At 41.4% G+C, this 25,870-nt stretch overlaps 1 protein-coding gene across 1 annotated transcript; it reads left to right on the top strand.

Moving 5' to 3' along the window:
- Positions 1-5,641: 5,641 nt before the first annotated feature.
- On the top strand, positions 5,642-25,405 carry nuak1b (NUAK family, SNF1-like kinase, 1b). The gene is made up of 7 exons (XM_067590296.1): positions 5,642-6,969; positions 11,688-11,808; positions 16,579-16,730; positions 17,845-17,910; positions 18,040-18,159; positions 19,896-20,028; positions 20,959-25,405. The coding sequence occupies exons 1-7, from the start codon at positions 6,670-6,672 to the stop codon at positions 22,050-22,052; spliced, it is 1,986 nt and encodes a 661-aa protein (XP_067446397.1). The 5' UTR covers positions 5,642-6,669; the 3' UTR covers positions 22,053-25,405.
- Positions 25,406-25,870: the final 465 nt, after the last annotated feature.

Here is a 25,870-nt window from a genome sequence, read left to right on the forward strand (position 1 = left end):
AAACTGTTAATGAAAGATTAGCTAGCTGCAAAATTTACAGGGAATTTGTCCCACTAAAGTACTACAAATTTGGTTAAACATACACAGTACTAGTCAAAAGTTTCTGTGTCTAAACTTTTAAATACTCTACAGCAATTATTGTAGGTATTTGCAAAGGGCTGGGGGATATGGCCCATGCATACATACATACATATATATGTATATAGATATATATGTGTGTATGCTTGTGTGTTTTAGACACATTTTAGCATGAGAGCACCTTCTATTTAGTCACTCACTGTCTTGTTCACCTCTCTCCTCATGCAAATGGCCTATTTTTTGGCACTTAAAGATGCATTAAGTGCCAAAAAATAGGCCATTTTTCCTGTCAGGAAGAAGCAGGTGGAACACTTTTTTTTTCTTGTTCTTTTTTGAAGATTTAAAATCTGGAAGGAAAACATTAAGTCAACATGCAACATCCTGCTGCACATTCTCACAGTACCATCACAAAAAACAGTGTCTTCCGCTGCTCTACTGAATTAATGACAAACTGGACAGATAATGAGTTATCAGTCTGCTAATGTGATCAGATGATATAGTGTGAAATGTTCCCCTGTCATTATACACCTCTCTTTTTTACACATTGTCAAAGCAAATGACACAAAACTCTTAATGTCACTTCATATTATGTCAATGTAAGATCAAGTCTCAGCTTAGTCAAATAAATATTATAGTGTTGCTGCCAACTTTGATCCTCACAGCTTTCACTCTTGTATATTTTATGGTTCTAATATTAGAAGAACATTTCACTTTAGATTCTGACTGCGCCCTACAGAGTTGTCAAGTTTGTGGATGTTATGAAAGACTAATACCGATGGGACGAGCAATTCATGAATAACCCGGGATATATTATTCCAGCGATCACAACTTAAGACTTTGGAAATTTAAGTCAGGCAACGCTGCCAAAGGTGTGACACATATCACGGACTAAACTTTTCATCTTTTTCTTCTGGCATTTGTAGATGTTAAGAGCTGTTATAACTTACCTCCAGTGGTGGAAGATCCACTTGGATCTTTCACTGAAGCAAAAGTAGTAGTAATACAACAGCCTTGAAATATTAATTCAAATTTTTACTTTTGTAAAAGTACCAAAGTATTAGCGTCGATATATACTTAAAGTACCAAAAGCACTAATTATGCAAAATGGCCCATTCCAGAATGATATATTGTATAAATTATTTTATTTAATTATAATAGTTGATGGATTAATGTACTTATCACTTCAGTGTTGCAGCCAGTAAATGTGACGCTAATTTTAGCTGTTTTATATACTGCTGGGTAGCTTAATCAGTAGTAAACGTAAAACAACATAATTTAATTGTTGATTATATTTTTGTATTGATAATCTGAATCTGCAAAGTAACTAGTAACTAAAGCTTTAAAGTATATGCAGTGGAGTAAAAAGCACAAATTTTGCCTCAAAAATGTTGCAGACTTGTGGATAAAGTAGCATAACATGGAATTACTCAAGTTAAGTACAAGTACCTCAAAATTGTAAGTACAACATTTGAGTAAATGTGTTTAGTTACATTCAACCACTGCTTACGTCTTGTTTAGATAAATATGGCATGCGTGGTTTTATAACTTGCTATAACTGAATACAATGATATGCAATTATACAGTATAACCCTAGACTCAGTCACTCTCTATCAGGCTTTGATGTGACATCCTCTGTGACATTGTTCAGTGTCAGTTAAGATCTGCTGGATGTTAAAGGGTCACATTTACTACAAATCACATACTTAATATTTCTGCCAACCATTTCTCAAATCATACCATATGTTTATAAAATTTTAACTTTTGCTGTCTTCCAGGCCACCATAGATTCCAGTTTATATCACTATGGCTTGAAAATAAATTTGCAGACACACATGTGATAAATAATGCATCACACTGAACATCACAAAGGTTTACTTTCATGGAACTTTCATTATTGTGGATGATGATACAACTAAAAAGTTCAGACTGATTTCAAAACTCTTTGTGTGAACGTTCTGGTGAGAAACTCACTCTGTGACTCAGCAGTAACCCGTCAAACAGCACTGATTCATGAGCCGAGAGTGTCGGAAATTGAACCCACAGAACAAACGATAAACATTTGTTAAAAAGGATAATAGCATCAGGTACCTTCTTGCATTAATTAGGTGAATGTCCAGCATCAAACTCACAATTCTTATATGTTTGAACTTCCAGCACCACACTGTCTTCCTTTCAACTGCTGGGTTGCATATCAGTACTGGGTATTTTTGAAGTATTGATAGGATCACAATGAAGTGCCAGTCAAACTGTGTCCGGAAATCAATACCTACCTTGCAGTGTTTCAAACTGAGCACAGAAAAATACCCAAAATATACTGTTCTGGAGATTTACATGGCAAACTTGACATGGCTAAATATTTTAAAATGACATCCAAGAATTAACAGTAAATTTTATTTGATTTATTTTAATTATTTAAAATATAATTTCAGCATTGAGATATTGGGTATGATGATCATTATGACAAAAGTGTGCTGACAGGTACATGAAGTAATTTAAATACACATCTGTATTATTTAAAAGTTAGACTGGTTTTGTAATTTTCCAATAATAACCAACCGAATTGCCATTTTAAAAAAAGACTAAAATAAACCTATTTCATGCAAATCAAATCTCTGCAAGCTCATTTCATACTGCTATGCAGCTGCCTGAAAGATAGAAAAACCAAGTCTTTTAAAAAATGGTATGCTTTGGAAAGTGCTCAGCAGTTATGATTTGTAGTCAATGGTCTTGCAAAAAGCAGTAAAACATGCAAAAACACTGATATGCCTATATGGCAGAGCCGTTATTTTGATTTACAGCCATCCCCAAAAAGCATTTTTATGTAGTCGGTTTAAAATTGTGTGCCTTCAGGACTTACTGTGGTAAGTGATAGCACATTAACATCCCAGGTTTATATATGAGCCATTTAAACTGTTTCCACGGGTGCTGCCTGGAATCATAGTTTCAAGATGTGGCGGTGATAGTTGTACATTTAGCTGTTTGAGTGCTGGATGAGAACAGTTTATACAACGAAAACAATCAAAAACCTTGTTGTTCTTGTTATATATTTAAGAAAGCTTGTAATTTTTTTATATTGTTTGCCACTGTCAGCACTTTAACCACTGATATGACCCACAATGTACCACAAGAGGTCAGTGTTGGCACTCTTTCTACTCTTGACAACTACGTCTATGCTACAGAGTGCAAATGAGGCCAAGGCAGGAATCAGATCAGATAGTAATCAGTCTGTGTTGCTATAACTGGACACTCTGCTTACCCTATTTAATGACAACAAATGCCCCGAAAGCTCAGAAATTATGCCAGCTATTGTGAGGACCACAGGGAAAAACAGATTCCCTCCTCAATCAGATAGTGTTTGACATGGGCCCAAACTTCCCCAGTGTAATTAGTGGCTGAAATACTCATGCATCAACAAGCATCAGTACAGTCAAGACAGTCTGATTGTTGGACAGGAATTTGGCCACAGTAGGTTATCTCCTCAGTGTGCCTGTAGTTATTTAAAGAAGAGTTGGCCTTCTGCCCACACTGAAAGAATAAGCATGTCAACATAAAATGTTACATATTCAAAATTATGCAAAACTAAGGAAAATAGTGCTGCAACGATTAGATGGTATGACTTTTGATGGATTTTAAACTTTAGAAATTACTCTACTTGCCAACAAATTCCACCCAAACAGTTAAAATCAGAGTGGTGTTCAGGTAACAAACAAAATGTTAGCTCACAATAGCCTGTAGTGCAGCCCAGAGTCATTATGGGATTAATTAGATAATCCATTCTGAGTATCTTTATTCTCCTTTACTATGGAAACCAGATGTAAATAAATTAATCTGGCATAATGAATGTACATAAAGCATAGGGGAGGTGTAGGGACATTGAAACACAGCCAATATTTTTTGATGTCTGTTACTCCTCATATCAGAATAAACTTTTTTTTTAGGTCATCACATGCATATTTTGACATTTTACCCTTTTAGTTTAGTGGAAATTGACAAAATTTCCACTAAGTCAGTATGATATAACTATGCCTATAACAATCCATTTCCAATATATTCTCATGTTTAACATGTAATTTGAATCTTGATCAGATCTGACTCAAAAACATGGACAATAGAGGGGAATATTTACCAGATTTTTTTTTTCATTTAAGGACGTGCAGTAGCTCATGGTAGCAAAAATGCTTTTAAAAATGCCATATCTTGCAATGTTTGTTAAATATCCTCTCCTGGATCTGCACCAAAAAGAAATAGGCCTACTTGGTTCCTTTTTCTATTACATGAATTTCTACCAAATTGAATTAATATTTGTCACATTTTTTACATATCCTGCACAACTATTGAACAGTAAAAACAAAAATATGTAAATGTTCAGAGGTTATCACATAATGAAAATACAGATGACGTGTATTTATGTGTAACACTGAAGACTTTCCTTTCAAACTGTGAAAATTGTTTATGTGTTAAATATATCATCATTAGCTTCCACTTCAAGCCTTTTTGTGTGTTCTTCATACTATTAAGTGCTTGTAGTTGTGCACATAGTTTGCATATTAAATGTTTTCAGTTTTCAAGCCCCACTGCTTTTTACTTTGTGTCAATACTGACTTGTTTTGGAGGCCTTTTCTCACAGTGAAACATTGAAACTGGGCAAGTTAATGAATAAATCGATCATCTAATCATTAATGATAGCATGACATTTCATCAAAAAAATGTCTGTACATAAAGGTGTGTCACACTCTTACCTTTACCTGAGAAGGCAAATATGTTACTTTTCAGATGAAGATTTGACACAATGGATTACATAACGAGCTTTTAATGTGCAACACATTGTTAAAGATGAAACCAGTGGTTTCCAACCTTTTTGGGTTTCGACATCTTACAAAAAGCAGTGTGTAGTCGGGGTCACATTTCAGATGTCAATCAGATGAGTTGTTAACAGCTGCACCAAAGAGTGATTTCTCCCTCTAAACTTCTCACATGGTTTCATTTCAATAAATGTTCAAATGATCCAATATTTCACCAGAAATCAAAGATTAGAGAAAAAAGTCCAAAAACTGAAAACAGATTTGTGTATTAGAACTTCTTTCCTCTCCCATTAATCATCTCATGACCTCTCAAGATTTATCTGGTGACCTTTTGGAGGGGCCTGACCCCTAGGTTGGGAACCTCTGGACTAAACTGGTTTACTGTATATAAAACAGTTGAAACTATCTCCACCTCCAGCAGCTACAACAGTAACATGCTGCTCTAACACTGATGCTTCAATATTAATAATCTAATAATGTCATATATAATAATATATCAGTCAGAGGGACCAAACCACTACTTTTACTTTAATACTCTCACTACATTTTGCTGCTAATACTTATCTACTTTTAGTTAAATAGGATTTTTCATGCAGGATTTTTATTTGTAATTGACTATTTTTACATTGCTGTATTGGTACTTTTACTCAATTAAAAGGATCTGAGTACTTCTTCCATTACTGCCCTAAAGAGAGAGGGGGGGGTGCACATGATTTCTTGCTACGCCCCTGATCAGCAGCAGTCATATCAGAGATGGGAGAGGGCGACGAGAGCACAAAGAGCGAAGGGAAGAGAAAAGACAGGGAAGGAGGTCTGCGTAAACTCCGCCTCCGGACTCGGATCCTCTCGCATTCCAGCCTCTCACGTTGAGGATAGGGAGAGAGAGAAAGGGGAGAAACAAGAAGGGCACACGAAGAAGAAGAAGGAGAAGAAAAAGAAGAAGGGGAGCAGCAAAACGACCATGGCAATATCCAAAACGCCTCAGCTTGAGATAGTGTCCGATCACAGCGCACCTCTAGTACCACCGTCGACCACGGCTCGGAGCATGCAGTCGCACAAAAGACAGATGAGTCCAGATGAATGAGGAGCTACCTGGGCCGTGGACAAAATGAGGGTCATCTTCATCCAAAACGCCGGTTTCGTCGCAGCTTTCTCGCCTTTTAGATGTGAGTCGGTGTCGATGTTGGCAGCGTTTAGGACGACAGATAATGTGAACGAGCCAGAATTAACCACAGCTAGATCATGCCAGTCAATTGAGGAGTGAGGAGATTAGCCCGACCAATTTTTAGGCATTTTTTTTATTTTATTGGGATAGAGCTTGCACATTATAGCCTATATCATCTTTAAACTGAAAGTGGATTCAGCTTCCGGCATGCAGCCGGCTGCCGAAATCTGAATGCATATTATATATTACATTATTGGCACTAGATTTAATTGATATCCAGTGATAGGACTATGTATCAGGTTATTATAGACCGATAATGTCCCTTTTTAGACTTTTTTGTGCTTAATCCGTTAGTAGACTGATTATATAGCGATAATAACATGAATAGGTAGAAAGAGAGATCTTTGTTCTTTTGATCAAAGCCAATTGATCAATCAAGACAATCTGGAAATGTTAGTTTCCACATGTAATAATATGACTATTAGGCGACGCGTTATTCCTTGTAATTTATTTATTTATTATTACTATTATTAGGCCTATAAGTATTATATTATCAATTTGTTGTTAGTAGGTAGTTTGAAATATTTAACAGTGGGAAGGTTGTTTAAACACTTCCCTAGTGAGATGGAAACAGCTTATTTATCGCCCCACCGGGGGGCAACCCGTCCCGAGGCCCAGAAAGGCCAAACCTCTGCGGGCAAGCCGGCGGGGGGTGACCTCTCCCCTCCACCTCCATCTCCACCTCTACCTGCCGGCAACTCTCCCGAAGGGACCCCGGCAAGCAGTGATGGAAGGAGGAACTCGGGCGTGAAGAAACACCACCACAAGCACAACCTGAAACACCGCTACGAGCTGCTGGAGACGCTGGGAAGAGGCACCTACGGCAAAGTCAAGAAGGCGATTGAGCGGCACTCCGGCAGAGAGGTGAGCCACTTAGGAGGCGCTCTAAGCGGCTGTAAACATCTGTCACCATGCTTTTAGTGAGCTTGTAACACATGCATATTTGTGTAGCGCCCTTTAGTAGCCACTACAAACAACATTGGTCCTAAATTAAGTGCTTTGTTGTGCTCAGAGGCGTGTGCGCGTCCTTCCCCCGATGGGAATTCCCCCTATGCGTAAAAGGGCCCATGGGGCCAGAGAGCTGTGGCTGCACACGCCTTGTCCTATGCGGGGCCTCACGACCGGATGCTGCAGTGCAAATCCGGCTACTGACTGACTGATGCGACTTCAGTGACCCTATAGGCATCATGGAAACCAGTTAACAGTCCCTCAGAGATACTACATGTGCTAGAGCCAAGTTGCATTTTTTTTTCCTTCAGTGTTTTAAATGTTTCAGGCTGTGTCCTTTCAGTTTACTGTGTGGGTGTGAATGTGAGTGAAAGGGTCAATCCACTACTTTCTGTTTCTTTATGAACAAAACTCATTGCTTGACCTAGGAAACCCCCCCATGTTTTGTTTTGTCCGTATCCCTAAGAGCTATGTCCTTTCTGAACAGCACATCTCTGAATCTTTCCACGTGTGGCAAAATGTGACCCCTGTGCCAATTCTGGCAGGACATGAGGAACTTTCCGTGTGCTGAGAATGTCAGGGGGGAAACTTAGTATAGGTCAACAGTGTCCCCAAATGTTTTCATAGCTCCTGGCAAATGGAAGCTTGATATTAGGGGACCATAAAGCCTCCGGTAATGCTTACTCTCTCTAGGCCTGTGCTACTTGGCTCCTTGTCCTTTCTTCAGTATGTTTTCCTATTCAGTATCGCTATGGCACCAGCTGTAATGTGAAGTGTTTTATTTTTTACTAGCATCGTTAAATTGCACAATGTATGCTTGCAGGAAAGGTCAAAGTATCATATTTTCATAGTTCGTGAGTTTGAGACACTGTTTCCTGTAGATAGCTGAAATTGTTGGCTTTAGGTAACTCACTGAAGACTTTTTTTTGAAGAAGAAGAAACAGTCAGCCATTCACATTAGGTCTACATATGTTTACATCTGTAATGTTTTTAATACAGTTCAATAATGCATACCTTGCTGGTGCTGAGGATTCAAACTTACATCTCCCAGTCAAACTCTTCAAGAGGATATACGAGTACACTCAAATTAAGATAGTCAGACAGTTCTTTGTATGACAGAACTCAGTGTCCTAATGCCTTCCCTTCCCCTATAATCTGCAGCAATGTCCTATGCATAACATCCAGATTCAAAACAAGATGCCAGTAACATGTAGTACTTCCTCGCATCACCGTGTTTCACGTGGGAGTTTGTATATCTTGAAGTCCTTGGAGAATCAGCGTCTCTGCACACGGAGTACCAGCAGAAATCAGACAGAGCATGACCGCCGGCCACCTCGCAGGCCACGTGCATCTGGCACTGCGTTGCTAGACTTTACTTGACCTCTGACCCGGTGGTAGGCTCTTGTGTCCATATGGCAGATACAGCAGTGTAGTGAGACTGTTATGCAATCATCTTGTACCTTTTCCTTGTTCATTCCACAAAGTAAACGAGAAGAGCAGATGGAGCAGAATGAGGAGAGAGACTCAGGAAGTTTTGTGTGTGTGTGTACGCACGTGTGTTTGCACATGAACTGAAGGCACTTGAGGAAGATTGATTAGATGTGGGCACATTCAGTGTGTCAGTGAAAGTGGAAGTGAGTGACTGTCTGCTTTAATCTCCAAAGCCATATGTCGTACTGCTGAGTAGAAATCCAACATTATACGAAGTGCAATTGATCATAGTGATCATAGTAACACATGGACAAGCTCGTGTGTTTGTGCGTGCCTCTAGAAGATGTGTTTTGTGTTTGTATACTCGTGAGAGAGGCAGAGAGCGTGTGTGTGTGGGGGTGTCTTCATGTATTATCTGCCACCTAGATGTATATAGTGAAAAGGTTGTGGTGACAGCCTGACCCAGAATGGGCAGTGACACATGAAAGGCCATCCACAGCAGGAAATGAGATTGGAGGGGAAGGTTAATATCCTGTACGGGGGGGGATCCATCACAGACAGGCGGTGGTGGGCAGTTAGCGCAGAGACACAGGGAACCCCACCACCATAACAAGAGGAACAGCCTTCAGTTAAAGGGGTTACAGAGTCATATTAATATGAGCTTAAAGAACCAGATTACATCATTCCTCAACAATGGATTCACTGGAGAGGTACGCGAGAGGGGAAAACACTAACATTCCTCTGCTATATGTGGTGCCGTTGATGAGGTATTATGATTCATCGCTGTTTGAAAATATAGTTTTCTGGAAAATTGACAGGCCGTTTCCTCCCACTCTTTATCTCTCTCTCTCTCTCTCTCTCTCTCTCTCTCTCTCCTTCTCTCTGTTTTTCTCTCTTTCTCCTTCTCCCCCTAGCTCTGACTCAGACACACACACACACACACTCAACACAACAGACGATCATGATCTTTAGCAAACGCAGGGAAGGGTGAGCTTGTGATGAATACTTCATCTATTTTAATGGCCTGAGAAAGCGCAGGAAGATGTCAGGCTCCAATGAAGCGAAACATGGACTTTCACTTCAAACAAACTCCGTCGCAAAAAAAGGGGAAAGGAGGGGGGGAGGGTGCAGACAAGACGGGCCCCATACCTGGCAGAGGCCAGCGTAGGCAGCAGTGCAGCGCCTGTTTACTGTGAGTGACAGTAATAGGGATCCACTTATTTGGATCATGGCAGTTAAAGATTGATCGCTACCCTTTTAGGAGAAAAAAAATCGTTTTGGTTTCAGGCTGTAGTCACACAGAGAAAGTTTACTCGCCTTTGCATGCAACTTTTATGGGTCATTTCTCAGTTATGTCCTAAGTTAGTGAATTCCTGAATTAATTTGTTAAAGGCAGGAGGCTGACTCACCTTCTGCTGCACCACTGAACACTGAAGTTAAAAATGTTATTCACGTTTTGGGATTAGAGATAAGGTGTTGATGAACCTGATGAGGTAAAGGAAAACACCAGCATTAAGACACAAACAACTTTTTTTTAACCAATTATGAACACAGCATGTGGACCCCCCTGGACATCATTTTGTTTATTATAGTATCATTTCTTTAAATTCTATGTAATCAAGGCATGCTCTGGAAGGGAACTATTCCGGTTTGGGGTTATTTTTATTGATGTACACGGTAATTAGCTTGGCACTCGCTACTGCCTGTGGTTTCTGCTGCATGGAATAAAGCTGGACTCCTCAGAATACCACTGCTTAGCAAAGAGAGGACAAAAGTTTAAACTAACAGAATGAACAGACTCTATACAGGCCTGATCAAAGGAAAGCCAGGACTCAATCCAGAATGTTTAGGCTACAATTATAGCGACATGTGCTAGACTGTACTTTCGATTGGTTTATTTGGAGTAGGCTGCTAACCTCTCATTTAAGGAGGGCATAGGCTGGAGGTTTGAATGCATCCAGTTGCTTCCGGCTGACTCTGACCCCGGTGGCATTGCCATGACAGTGAGGAATGATCAAATCAAGTGTAGTTGTTGACTGTTGAACCTCCCATAACAGGCCCATTGGCAAGATGAGGAGGAGACACCACTTACCCAACCCTTGCCTGATTCCTACATAACCCCCCTCCCTCTTCCTCCTCCTCCTCCCCCAGTGTGGCAGCTTCTCAGGCTATATCAAATGTAGGCCATTAGCTGTTCTGAATTTGAATCACTAAAAATAAATGAATGGGTGGTGATTTAGTGTCTTGTGAATGACTCTGTGACAGGAGAGGAAACACATCTGTTGTATAAGTCGAATCCAGTGACATCTGATTTATTGAGGAGCACTCTGACCTCCAGACCTCCCTGACTTCCTCCAGAAATCATGGACACTTAACACCTTGCTCACCTCTTTTTCATGGTCCTTAGAAGAGAAGACTGTTATTTTTTTTCCAACCACAGCTGCTCCCAGGTAGACTGTTGCTATGGAAACCCCCATGTTTCACCAGTGCACCTACCTTCTCATCTCTTTGTTTGAGTTGGGTTGGGGGGGGGCCAGATCATAGGCACAGCCCAAACACTGACTAATACCTGGTTAAATGTAGTCCTGAGCCCTGAAAAGTACAAAACAAGCCTCCATTATGGCACCACGTGTCAGGTTGTTTTTCTCAGAGAGAGCACCTTCATTTTGTTTTTCGTACAGAAAAGAGGCTGCGTAAATTACACGGTGTGAGACTGGGACGTCGTCTCTCCTGCTTTTGACTCATCTTGCTGTTATGTCAGCAAGGTCTGGTGATAAGGTCAAAGGGTGCTATAGGACCCTTTAGAGGGGAGAGGTAAATGAGGTTGTACACAGAGTTTATTAGAGATGAAGCAATACATCCTAAGGTGGCTCACATGGTTTTACTGAGACAGACATACATCACATGGTGTGCAGTATGTACTCTGTAGGAGCCATGTACATGTTAAAGTTCACTGATAAGATAACTAAAAGAACATGTTTTTGTTGTCTTTTAAGGCAATGTTTTCTTTTTCAGTTTCTATGGTTATTTCCCTTTGATTAAATCAACATATTTATATAATCAGTTTAAGAGAAAACAAGGTAAATGTGTTTTAAACTGCTACACATGATTCACCCACGTTATTCATTAACCAATCTAACTCTCAAATCTAAATTTTATGTCGCTCTCAGTCATCTGATCAAAGTGTCATCTGTGTTTTCCAGGTGGCTATCAAGTCCATACGGAAGGAGAAGATCAAGGATGAGCAGGACATGGTTCACATCCGCCGAGAGATCGAGATCATGTCATCACTTCGCCACCCACACATCATCTCTATATATGAAGGTGAGGGTCTGCCGCGTGTCTGGAAATACACACACACACACACATATGACAAATCATACACACTGTGTTTGACTTAAACACACATAAACACAAACACACACGTCCAAACCCCCCCCCCCCCCCCCCCCCCCCCCCCCAGTTCATTCAGCACTTGTGGCCAAGCTGTAGGATTGTCATGTTATGACATGCAGATGTCATAATAAGACCTGGACTACAGCTCTGGGATGTTATTCATCTTCTCTGCTCTGTCTGGCTGCCTGGGCCAGTAAAAGTCTAGATGGCTTTGATGGTGAGCGTCTGGATCTCTCTGAATGTGTGTGTGTGTGTTCGCACACGTGTGTGTTGAAAGTTTGTGTGTATAAGAGGGGTGGTATTCTAAGGGATTGCCTCTCCCACATCTAAGAGGTCTCATCCCTTGTCTTCTCTGGTCTTGATCTCAGGGCCAGACATCTGCTGATACTTAGAGACAACTGCAGCTGGGAACCAGACTGTACTCGTGAATGTGTGTGTGTTTGTACATATGTGTGTCTGCAGAAGTCCTTGTATATTTGTGTGTATGTGTACATGGTTGTGTGTGCATTTGTGTAGCGAGGGAGACTCTGGATTGACCTCTCTCACCCAGGCCTGCATACTGTCTGACTCCGGTCCAGTGCTATGCAGAGGGAGGAAAGGCCTTAAGCCTTCCCTTGAGCAACGTCAACATATATCTACCCCAGGAAGCAACTCTCTAAATATCAAAGCCTTTAAGTCAGGCTTAGACTGCACGCATATTTACTCTTTTTTGATATGAGTCCTTTTGAATGACCTTAACCTCATTGGGAGAAAACATAGATTAGAATTAATGGCGAGTGTAAAGGTTGAACAATTCCCATTGAATTCCTTCAACATATTGCTTGCAATTAATCATCTCATATAATGTAGAGTGGGCCTATGCGCAGGCAATTAAAGTCACAAGGCGCAGCAGTGCGAGTCGTATTCATATGATTTGTGATTCGTGACTATTTTTATGGCTGTGTCAACAAAGCCACAGTTTCAATGCCCTTTTCAGGACAGCTGCCCTGGCACAATGGCAGCCGGTTGCGTGCCACTGCCCAAACTTGCTTACCCACTGTCCTTTGTTCAGTTTCAAAGTCCCCAGGTTGTTATCAGCTATGTGTATATGCAACAAACAACACTATTTGTCATGGGAACGTGCCAGTAGTCAGCTGGGGGCCTGAAGTGCAGCGTAGGTTTTGTGTTTTTATGCCTTATTGGCAGGATGTTTTCGGGTTGCCCATCCATCCATACATCCATCCATCTGTACTATTCTTGTGAACGCAATATCTCAGGAACACCTGAGGGATTTTCTTCAAATTTGGCACAAACATCCACTTGGACTCGAAGGATGAACTGATTAGATTTTGTTAATCAAAGATCGCGATACCACAGGAACGCCTTTATTACTTCTGACACAAACATCCATTTGGACTCTTGGAAGGATGAACTGATAAGAATTTAGTGTTCAAATGTTGAAGGTCAATGGCACCTCACAAAATACGTTTTTGGCCATAACTCAATAATTCATACGCTAATTATGACAAAGTTTCACACAAATTTCTAATAGGATAAAATGAGCGATGACATTTTATATCCAAAAGGTCAAAGGTCATTTTCACTGTGACCTTATAATGTTCAGCAAAAACACTTTTCTGGCCATTATTCAACACCATAACTCAGGAGGGGAGATTGTGACCAAATTTCACATTTGGTCAGATACTGAATTGGTGACACTAATCTTGGGTGTCCACCTTAAAACTGTGGTGATTGTGTATGAAGCATCCATGTTGTAGAATTTGTAGCTTCTTTGCAGCAACATCCATATCTGAAGCATGGTCTACTGTCATGGCTACAGCTTTATGTTCTAAAAATGCTTGGCTTTATCGGCCAAGAATGTGAACACATACAAGGAATTCGACTCTGTTTTTTGTTTCTCTCAAAGAACTTACACACTAATAGACATACAGCAAAACAAGAACAACAAAGCTAAACAACAACAAAAGGTTTTCCAAATACACCTGACTAGGAGGTTTGCTTACTAGCTGACAAAATGATCTTGTGATAAATGAGTAAGGAGCCAGGGCTGAATTATACACTGGAATCATACATGTCAATATAGTGATAACTTCCATTTCACCACAAAATACACTTAATACCTTTTATTAAATGCCTTCAAAGTCTTCACTAAAATTATTATATGAGTCTGGACAGACATGGATGTAAACTGCAACTTGACTGGTTGGCGGGGGCACGCAACCGCGAGGCGGTATTTCTAGTTTAGGAGAATGATTAAAAGAACACCAAGCTTTATAAACTCCAACAAGCCTGTATGGTGTTCCTATGTGTGCTGCCTTCCTCTGTAAGTGGCCTACTCCACCAACAAACTTGACCAGACTCATTGCTCTCCTCTTTGGTGTGTCTCCTCAAACCCAGCGTTTACTGTTGTGGCCTGGCCTCCACCCAGCCTCGCTTTAGAGATATATAGGAGGCCCCCAGATTTGTGTATCCGGCAACACCCTCTTCAACAGCCCCTGCTAACTGCCTTGTGTGAACCAAAGCTGAACCAGATGTGTGTGTGAAGATTGATTTTTACCACTCCCTCTCTCCGCGCTCACATTCTGCATCCATCAGCATGCTGTGCAGGGCATTTAAAAGAGGATTTTGCTCTTCTCTCCTACGGTATAACTATGTACCTTAATGCCCCGCTTTTAAAACACATACTCAATCCTGAAGAATCTTGTAATTGCATAAATTGCAGTTAAAATGTTAGTAGCTTGTTTGTGTTTATGGGGACAGATGCTGTAGAGCTTAAGTCTGACAAGTTAAGGGGAAAAGGAAAATGAGAAGATACAAAGTTCACCCTGCTGTGAGTGATGAGCCACATGTTTTTATTGCCATCATTATACTGCATTCTCTTAAAGTGAGATAGTGAGTTATTTTGCAAAAAGAGCTAAGTTCAGTAAATACACCCAGTTTAGGAAACAACAGTTACCTCAGCATTAAAATACCTAATTTCAAAATGTTTTTAATACTCCCTTGTTTATTGTCTGTGTCAGTAGTATTCCTTCTCTCCTCTGTATTAGACTCTGCGGTTCGCCCGCTGTGCAAACCTGCCGAGACGGTCTGTCATCAGTGTAGCAATAGGACAATAGATGCTAATTAGTCAGATGTGAGGGCGTGATGTGTGAACAAAGCCCAGTGAGTGACAAGTGAGGCTGTAGCGGAGGCTGGTGTATCCACCGGGCTGTAAGAAACACAAGTTATGTAAGCCAGGTAATTACTTCACCACCAGGGGTCAGAGGTAAATGGGAGTGCAAGCTGAGAATTGGCTCTCTAAGTAAAACCCCACTACGGATCATTGCGAATGTCACCCCAGGTCACCACACTGTCCACCAATCAGAGGGCAGGATCTGCTCAGCCCTCCCGGGTGCTTGTCTTACATCCCGTCTCTTACTTCCCGAGCGGCCAGACAGTCACAATCAGGGAGAATTACCATCACTCAGCAACTGTGTGTTTTTGTAGAGGATTATATCTTTAAAAGGACCCTGGGAGGGGGGTGAGGAAAGTACTGTGACAAACTTTGAAGGTGCTCACTCAAGGGTGCAGAAAGCAGAGGCCCTCACCCCCGGTGACCCTGCTGTGTGGGAAAATCAGCCCGCACAATATGGAGCAACATGGCTGACTGTGTTGTTGTCATCTTCTCAGTATTCCCGTGGTCTTTTTTCTCTCTCCTCTTCTCTCTGCCCCAGCCATTTTCATTCCCTTCATGCCAAGGCGCTGGGAGAGAAGTAGGTTGCCAAGTTGAAATTATACACTAGAAGGCTAAATACTGACACAGAATGATATGTTTGGTGAGGTGCAGTTCATGGATAGTAAGACATTATAATAATACTTAAGTAATATTAAAACTTTCTCCAGTCATGAATTTCAAGTGATACTAAAAAAAAATTTAACTTTCCTATCCTTATTTTTGATTTGCTTTGGTCATATTAAGTCAATGTCTGTTTAAAAGCTAGCCTAGATAAAAAAAATTCTTTAAGTTTTAGTGGAATATACAGTAAATTGTCACTACTTTGGACATAAATATACATTGTTTACCTTATCATTCTTACAAAGAAATACATGTGAGGCAGTTTTGAGCTGTGAATTAAGAATTAGTGCACCGTGTTGCTACGTTAAACTATTGTACAATAATTTATGTGATATTTTCCTATCAGATGGCAGCTGAAGAATGTGAGAGTGTGTTGTGAAATGTGGTGACATGATGTGAAGTCGAAGTGTGATGTGCTAAGGGCATCGCTTGACACTGCGTCTGAGAAGCTAACTCCTTCTCTCCTCACTTTGGTTCCTGCTTTGTCTCTGTTTTCACTGCTCTGTACTCGCTCTGGTCTCTGAGGGGTGGGCTTGATTGAGTTAACAACCCCTCCCTGCAATGTTGTGAAGGAGCCAGATACATGAGGTGGGGTTTGGGTGATGTAACCCTGGGAGAAGTGTAGAGATGTTATATGCTACTCTGGAATTTGGATTCCTGCTCCAAAACAGAACGAGGAGGTGAACTGGTTTAGTCTGCTTTTTACATAACAATGTCCATTTGTCATTTTAAAATGATATATAAAGCCATTACAGGTTCATTCTAAGTTGTCCTCCCATTTCTGTTGTTGTTAATATGCATAATATTTTCCTAAAAGTAGATATTAATGGACTGTGGCCAATTGTTTTCTTATCATTTCTCAGTGTTTGAGAACAAGGACAAGATTGTGATCGTGATGGAGTACGCCAGCAAGGGCGAACTGTATGACTACATCAGCGAGCGGCGGCGCCTGAGCGAGCGAGAGACACGACACTTCTTCAGACAGATAGTCTCCGCCGTGCACCACTGCCATAAGGTGAGAAAACACATACCACCTTAAATCTGTCTTTGTCTCTCTCACACACATCCAGACTTTGTTTTCCAGGCTGCTGCATGCTTATTGTAACATTAACCATGCACCTCCATAGTTAGCCATATAGCCAGTTAATCTGCAGGCCCTATACAGTACGCTTTTCTTGGCGTACTGGTGTTAGGGAGTCATCTGTTTCTGAGTGAGGATAGAACACAGGCCTGTTTAATTCAGGCTTACGCTCCGATTACTGTGCACCAAACAGGTCTTGCATTAATTCTGTCCTCATCTGTTGACACACTGATGGATGTCCCAAGATAACCCCAAAGCTTTTCCCCAAAGATTTAGTCCTAGCCACACCCATGTCAACCCCTGTTCCACACCTCACCTACTCCCATCAAAACCTCAAGGCCCCAGGGCTTGTTTGGATGCACTCCCCACTTGTCATGCTCTTCCCAGCTGGAGATAGGGATGATGTCATGGTCTTCAGATAGGAGAGTCCCAGACAGCCATAAATGATGAATCATCACTACCAAGCGCAACCTCCCACCGGGTGGGTTTGCATGAATCACTGACACAACAAGCAACAAGCTTCCTTGTATCCACCAATCAGGGTCATGTGAACATGAGCTCCCTACCAAGTAATAACCAATGGGAGATGCCATGCAGAGTGCAACCCAAGGAGGGGGGGGTAACTGGTGAAGTCACTCCTCCACATCTGAGCTGGGCTCTGTCTGTCTGCATACCACATGTTAATTCCTGGGTTGTTTTTTTTAACCCAGGCATTCACAACATAGTTGTTTTTTAATCCCAAGATGTTGTGAGAACATCTTTCATACAGGGTGGTAATTACAGGCTTATGTTTATGTGACACATGTGAGTCGATTTAAAAAGAAAATCACAGCAGATGTCAGCATAAAGACACCAGAGGGGACAGAACCAATTAAAGAGTACTAGACCAACAGGCTGCCTTGATTTCCCCCGAGAGCCACAAGCTAGCTTTGTCAGAGTAAATCATCTCTTAACACAATGGACTGTTTATTACTTGAATTCATCTCTCATGAATAATGCATTAATAGATACATCAATCATTATTTTGCTCTTTCTGGTCGTCTTTCAGAATGGAGTGGTGCACAGGGATCTGAAACTGGAAAATGTGCTACTGGATGAAAACTGTAATATTAAGGTAACTTCACCCCTTGATCTGTGATGCATTACCAGTAGGACTGTAATACCTTACCTCAGATGATCTTTGTATGAGGGATTAACGATCACATGGCCACTTTAAAATTCACACTTCACACTGTTTTCACAGATTGCTGACTTTGGGCTGTCCAACCTCTACCACAAGGACAAACTGCTGCAAACCTTCTGTGGCAGCCCACTCTACGCTTCACCAGAGATTGTCAATGGGAGACCTTACCAAGGCCCAGAGGTGAGACCCATTGGACCAAATGAGCCAAACCCCAGCTGGTTGTGAACTTAATTTCCAGGACATTTAGTTCCTTTTATATAACTGTCATCATTGTTATTGTCAATGATGGTTGACAATAACAATGCTAGCTTGTGAGTTTGGTGTGAACCTCCCAGATCTCACCTCTTATACAGCTTTAGTCATTATTATCTCCCTAGTGATTATCATCATCAGCCCATACACAAAAAAGTGGCTAGGCTTTATTTTCAGCTCTTTGATGGATTGCTATTAATCTCCAGTCTAATGGAGGTCTCCCTCGCAACTCCACAGTGAGTCAGCCCAGATACTGTCCGCATCCCTCCCCTGTCCTCCCCTTCCTACAATGTTGGGGTCCTTTTGAAGTGAAGAACTGGAGGATAGTTTTTGCTCACTTTCCCTTCAGTTTAATGGGATCAGAATGAGCTCCACAGCCTCAAAGAGCGCTCATGGTCACAGTCAGCATCTAACAAAATAGTTTTGGTGAAAGAAAGAGTGAAAATGTCTCCTCAAAGCTACTTATCTGGCAATTCTAGAGTCATTCTGAAGGGCGTTGTCTCTAAATTGCATCAGTTACATAAAACAAAGCAAAAGGGGGGGGGAAAGAATTGCATTTTTAGATATTCAAGTTCAACCATTCAATTTAGCGTAATTCACTATAATTTACTCGAGAGTGCTAAAAACTACAGCAGTCCGATTGCAATCGAAATTACAGAACCCCAGTTGGGGTGAGGCCACAAATTACAGCAAACACAGCAGCGAAAATAGAACACAACAATAGTGCTTGCCCTGTCTCGCCCTCAGGAATGGACCAATAACAACAGCAGAGTGATACATTCTTGATGTGGGTCCAGAGCCTTAGAGGAAGTGCACTAGCTCCTTAACTGGCCCTATCTGATTTCCTCTTCCTAGACTATGTCTCAAAGCTCCGGCTACTGCCATCAGAAGCACATTCCTCCAGACATCTCATCCTCCCCTAACGACACTCAACACACACGTCACATTTCCCTTTCTGTCACACTCTCCCACACACTCGGACACACTACTGATCACTGAATGGCAGCATGTCTCCAGTGAGTCATGAGGGACCAGGATATCACAACTCTGCCATCTCTGCTGGACTCATTACCCCCTCCTCTCCCACCACTTCCCCTATGGCTCTGCACCTCCTCATGCCCCAGACACAAAGTCTTATGTAACTGCTTACTTAGAAAGCCACATTGCATTAAGTTGGTGGTCACAAAGTTCTTGCTTCTGCCTGACTGAGCAGGAGAGAGTGGGGGAGAGGAAAGGATTTATATGTATGGAAACAGGCCATTTCCCACCAGAGTACTGGCATTTGTCATTATTTCTATGAAAGACGCGCTGGAGAGAGCACGGCAGCATCACAAGCTCCTTAACAAAGATGTTCTTGTATGATGTTAGTGTGAGAAAGTGATTGGGGTGCATATTAATGTCAAAGTAAACCGAAGAACATAACTCAAAGGTCGGCTTTGATATTGAGCAGAACTGAGCTCATTCCACAACATTTATTTCAATGTCATGAATCACTAATCAAAACAGGACGAGGAAGACTGCTTTTCCATTGCATAACACCAAATCTAACACATCTCAAATTATTGGAATATTTTTGCTTTGTGCAGACAGAATAAACACTTTATGATATAGACAGCGTGTGTTCTGCAGATAACTGAATTAATTAGTTTTTGTGTTTTCACCAGGTGGATAGCTGGGCTCTGGGGGTGCTGCTGTATACCTTGGTCTACGGGACCATGCCGTTCGATGGGGGAGACCACAAGAACCTCATTCGCCAGATTAGCAACGGCGAATACAAAGAGCCCACTCAGTCCTCAGGTACTGCAGGATATCCTGCCTGTTTTATGACACAGGAACATGAGGAACACATACCTGATACCTCCTTTTGAACAGCAGCACTTTAGAAAACAATATCATGAACTATACTTGGTAAATCTAGTTCAGCTGGCTACATACAGAGTCAGTGAGATCCACCATTTGACAGAAATTGAAACCTCTGACCCCTGACTTTCTGTCTATAAATTGTACTGGACTCTTCATGTAAATTCCAGAAAATACTCTGGAAAGTTCTTGAAACGTTGATCCATAAACTGTTGAATGGAATATGGATCAGAGTGCTCTCAATGTACACACATACTAGACTGCACAATCCATTACATACAATGTTTGCTGCTTTTTTCCTTCAAACAGTACAAAGAAATTCAGTGACATTATTCAAGCAACAAACCTTCATTGATTTCTTTTGTAACATATTAACACGTTTGTTTTTAATTAATCTAGTGTCTAACTGATTCAGGAATTGTGTTGTATGGTAGGAAGTCTATCATTATAAAGTTCTCGATGTTCCTAAATTGCCAAATACACTCAGATGGAGTGAATTTAGTCAGTGTCATGTTGTTGTTGACCAAAGATGTATTATTGTGGTTTACACTGAACAATGGAAAAATAACCGTAAAAATGATGTGTAAAATATTAGTTCCAGTAAGAGTTTAGAAAAACTACGGTTGAATAAATTCAACATAAAAAGAGTTTAACAGTTATATTACTCCATTTTTGAATAGAAACCCACATCAACCATGGCCATTTCAGCACCTTTGAATTAGAAAGCCTAAGGGAATCTGCAGCGTTGAAAACTCATACTCTGCTTCTCTACCATTGTATCTCTATTGTAATTGCATGTGATGTAAAAAAAAAAACAAAAAGCATTCTGTATGAGAGAGCTTACAGATTGTACTTGTTTCCTGTTAGATGCCCGCGGACTAATCCGCTGGATGCTGATGGTGAACCCTGAGCGCCGGGCCACAGTGGAGGACATAGCCAATCACTGGTGGGTAAACTGGGGCTGGAAGAACAGTGTGTGTGACTGTGAGACCCAACGCGACCACGGAGGCTCACCCATGCTGGCCCGCTTCATCGACTGGCAGAACCGCACTGAGCCACGTGGTTCTGGAGCCAAACCTGCAGCCTTGCCCCAGCTGATGCGCCAGAGGCCCAAAAAGTCCAAGAAGGAGAATGTTGAGGCAGGACAGACCCACTCTGGAGCAGAGGACAAACCAGGTCTGAAGAGACCCAAGGGCATCCTGAAGACCAGAGTTACTGAAGAGCAGCAGTCTGCCAGTCTGGAAGAGGTGGAGTTGGGCCAGACAGCGCTGCCTCAACAAGCCGAAGGGGGAGAGGAGGCCTCAAGCCCAGACCAAGAGGAAGAGGAGCAGACCCTGAGTGGAGGCTCACCAGCTAAGATGGTGCCCTCTCTGCCCAAGAAAGGCATCTTGAAGAACAACCAACAGCGGGAATCAGGGTACTACTCCTCCCCAGAGCGTAGCGAGTCCTCTGAGCTTTTAGGAGGTGCCAGTATGTCTCTGCTAGCCACATCTCCGCCCAAGAGAGTGATGGGGAGAAAGGGCATCTTGAAGCGAAACGGCAAGTACTCCACCTACAGTGGGCCTCCCTCAGCGGCAGCAGTAGCTGGTGTCCTTGGTGAGCCTCCTTCCTCGACTGACTCCGGTCTGTCCCGCAGCCAGAGTCGACCCTCCAGTATTGTTGGGGAGGACAGTTCGGTCCTGTCCCTGTCACCCACCTCCCTCAGCGGGGCTGAGTGGCATCCCTCCACCCCCCACCGCCGCCCAAACATCAGGGCCTGTGTCTCGGCTGAAAACCTGCTGCAGCTTGCCAACTTCAAGGGCTTCCAGGCAGCGCCGCCGCTCCAGGGACCCAAGTTCAGCCGCGGCCCCAAAACGAAAGGTTCCCCGGGGGACAATGGCAGCTTCTCCTTGCTGGGGGACCTGGAGGACATGACTCAGGTGTACCAGCAAGCCCTGGACATCAGCAGCAACCTCACCTAACAGATGGGCAGAGAGAGAGAAGAAGCAGAGGAAATTGAACAGGACTGTGTGTGCATGTGTGTGTACAGAGGTATATTGGTGGCATTAACGACCAGTGTGTTACTGGGATACAACTTTTGGGAAGTTGTGGTTTTCCAAATGGGGCTGAAATCAATGGAAATGATGTATGTCTATGCACACACACATACACACACAGATGCACGTACTTAGGTGCACTTCTCTGGCCAGAGAAAATTCAGTTAGGGTTTTTTTGAACAAGATAGAGATGGAGCTGGCACAAGAGAATACCACCCAGTCTGCTTTCTCGGCCCGCCCATAGACTTTGCTGTGTTCAACATGTTTACATATTCAGCAAGAAGGCAAGTTAGAATCACAAACGCAGCAACCAGAAACTGGTTGGCTCTGCTTGTACACCACCCATTTAGAGTTTGAGTTTACAAAAGCACCTTAAAACTCACACAGAGCACATGCTTTTATGATCTTTACTTCCTTTAAAAAAAAAAGAAACAAACCAGGGTCTTGTTCCAAAAATAACTGACATTGCTGATTATTTATTAATATTTTCGTAGCTTTTAGTTTTAAGTGCAAAACTGGTGGGTGCTGGCTGTTACTGGAAGAGTCCAAAACTCCTTGTCTCCAACTCTTTGTGTGGAACTGACATATATAATTATGTTACTCAGTGATGAGAAACATATATATACTCAGCATATATAACTATGTCTGCGCATGTAAAACATGCAGGCAATTATATCTTCATAAAAGCGTATGTCCTATATATGTGTATGATACTCGAGGATATATAGGAAGTGCCTTTTTTGATTCATAATAAAAAATTATGTATGTCATTTCCTTAAAGTGGAGGGAAAGCCAGGCCAATCTGTCACCAGTTGTGCTTTTTTAGGATGTTATTTGTGAATGTGGAGAGACCCAGGGCCTTCAGTGCACAGCTGACTAGCTTTACTTGTTGGGGTTCAAAGGTCAATCTCAGACAGTTGAGATCAAACATTATTGTCTCCTCCCCCTGTTCCTTCCACAAGTTGAATCACACACAGATATGCGGGGATCTACAGGCAGCCTTGGAAAGACCTCCCCTATGTTCTTTGTCACTGTTCAGCTCATAGTTCAGTTTGTCAGCAGTTTAGGTGGCTTGGTTGAACACAGATTTACTGGCAGCACCAGAAGTCTGCAGGGGCTCACCTAGTGAGACATTTAGTAAAGGGAGATGGCGCAGACAACACCTCACAGTCCTGGAATGTGCCTGGCTCTCTTAACCTTGGTTGTTTCCAATTTTCAAGGCTACCTGATAAAGTAGTGACAGATTCAGTTTTACTTTTTTTTGTTTCACCAAAGACATTTAATGTGGTTTCCACTGTCAGACTAGTTAATATTCTACCCAAAGCTCTTCAAAAGAGCAGAGTAAGATGGTTTGTTTAAACCTGCTGATGACACAGCAAATTCCACAGACAATGGCTGGAGACGTGTTGGTGCTAGAGATCTCTATCAGCCCCGGCCCGACTCAGCACAGGTGGGATCTGTGGTTCGTGCTCAGCCCTCCAGCTGTGTATACTAGTCCATTATGTCAACCAAGCACAATTAGCCAGCTATTGTTTTCATTTGAGGGTAAAAGAGAGAGGTAGCGCGTCGCGATTTATAGCTAGAGGGGGAAAAAAGGGTGAGTAAGAATGATGCATGAAGGGTATGGAGATTAGAGAGGACTTTGCTGTGAAATACAGGAAAGGTCAAGGAGTTAGATTTATTTTTGAAGGCATTACAATGTAAAATAGTGAAAGTGAAGAAAGTGAGTAGAAAGAGTAGATGGAAAGTGTTTGTTTTATACCAAAGATGTGGTGAAGTGTTGACATGATTCAGGGGAATGGATAGGTCAGGGACTAATGAGAGCCTTTTGGAGTTTTCTTTGACTTGGGAATCCCCCATTGGTGAATGAAATCATCCCCACATTGGCCTTACCTCACATTTGTTTTATTTTTCTTTCTCTTTTTGAGTTTTTATGTGAGATGCTGGAGGCTGTTGATACAGCTTGTCTTGAGGGTCAGTGTGTGGCTTGTGTGCTCTGTATGGCCTTAGACAGTGTGTTACACTTTTGAATAGCAGTGAAAAAACAGGGAGAACAGTGACTGACATCATCCAAAATATCAAATGATGTGGATGGAAAACCATGCAGTAGATGACCCCAAGGAAATAGATCACACATTGAATGTTTTCAGTGGTCCGCTTGTGTTGAGGAGAGGTCCTGGGTATTGATTCAAATGAAAGACCCATTGCGTATTATATTGCATTTTATTGCCTTTTGTATTGCATTTTATTGTCAACTGGATTTACAGTGAGAAAATTATACTATGTTAGTATTTTGTTTTATTATGCTTCTGTTTTTGATTTTCCAAAATATAAGAAACTTTATATTGCTTTATGTTATGGCAGAAAAATACTTCCTTCCTCGAAGTATTAAAATTTCTCTCTAAAAATGGACAAATCTGATGTGATATTGGTGAAGTCTCAGTTTTCCCCTTTTGGTACACCTGTGGGTCATCACAATCCACCAAATGGCAAATATCAATTGGAATAAAGTAAAATACAAGGATATTTACTTAGATATCAACAGCTGACTCTAAGATAATTGTATTCCCACCTTTACCAAAGCAGGGGAGTCCAAAATGCTGGAACAACATCAGGAGAAAAGGAAATAAAGCAATGGAAAGAATCTGATGATGAAACTTTAACTCTGCCAAACTGGAAATAACTGGTGCATATCTGTTAGTTAGCAGAAAGTCTAATCATAGGAAAACTTGACTGGATATTGTTATGACAATAATAATAAATTAGTATTATTATGTTATTTAAGTATTATTTTTGTTATGGCTCATTACTATTGTTGGCTATTGCCACAGTTTTGGTTTGTTTTTGTTTTTGTCTGTTGGTGATCCTGGACTGCCAAGGTGGATTAAGTTGCGTGCCTTTGGTATCTTTTATGAACCTTTTTTTTTTTTTGATAATGAAATTATTATCAATGTGTTTTTATACTTGTATTTATTGGTGATCAAGCCATTTAATTTGTTGTCAAAGTACTCCATGTTCACGCTTTGGCCTGCTTCGGACTGTGTGTTTTGTTTTGAGGACGAACTGCACACAAAAATATTGTAATCGTTCGATCAAAATAGAGTGGTATCATCTCATTGTGAAGGCATTGGTCAAGTGTGTATTTTTAACAATAACAAATCAATAAGAGTTCCTCAAATCCTGTAAAATGTCTTAATTCATCCATTCGGGTGTACTTCTACTCAACACGATGCCTCTGTAGTACTGTATCAACTCAAATAAATGGATCTCAAAAGATACACATTGTTTGTCTTCATGTGTGTTTTATTCATAGGTTGACAAGGTAAATAGTCATGTCAAGACCTGATGAGACCATCCTTGTAAATTTAAGTAAAAATCTCAGCAAAGATCAATATTGAAGTGCATGACATCTGCGTTGCAAACACTCTTCTGTTCACCCCCAAAAACAAGGCCAAAAGGGGCCAAAATTCTGTCTCACACATACTCACAGCTTTTCTTTAATGTATTTCCACTGTTCAAACTTGACATCCAAGTGCAGCAATTTAAAATAGGAAGATGCTGACATTATGAGGCTTTTCACTTCCAGAAGCCAAGTTTTGGTTTGATCCAGTGGTGAAATTGGATTAACGGACAGTGCCAGAAGTTTGACCCAGTCAAGCAGAATAAAACAGAACTTCAAATAACTTCATCCACCATCTTCCTCTCTTCCCACTGTATGGACACATATAAAACAAACTATTATT

This window comes from Thunnus thynnus, chromosome 5, assembly GCF_963924715.1.
Source record: "Thunnus thynnus chromosome 5, fThuThy2.1, whole genome shotgun sequence".
Lineage (NCBI taxonomy): Eukaryota > Metazoa > Chordata > Actinopteri > Scombriformes > Scombridae > Thunnus > Thunnus thynnus.

Bases quoted from the DNA above. Each gene is read 5' to 3' on its own strand.
- nuak1b (XM_067590296.1), top strand. From the start codon at position 6,670: ATGGAAACAGCTTATTTATCGCCCCACCGGGGGGCAACCCGTCCCGAG. The intron at 6,970-11,687 runs GTGAGCCACTTA...TGTGTTTTCCAG, and splicing joins AGCGGCACTCCGGCAGAGAG to GTGGCTATCAAGTCCATACG. The intron at 18,160-19,895 runs GTGAGACCCATT...TGTTTTCACCAG, and splicing joins GACCTTACCAAGGCCCAGAG to GTGGATAGCTGGGCTCTGGG.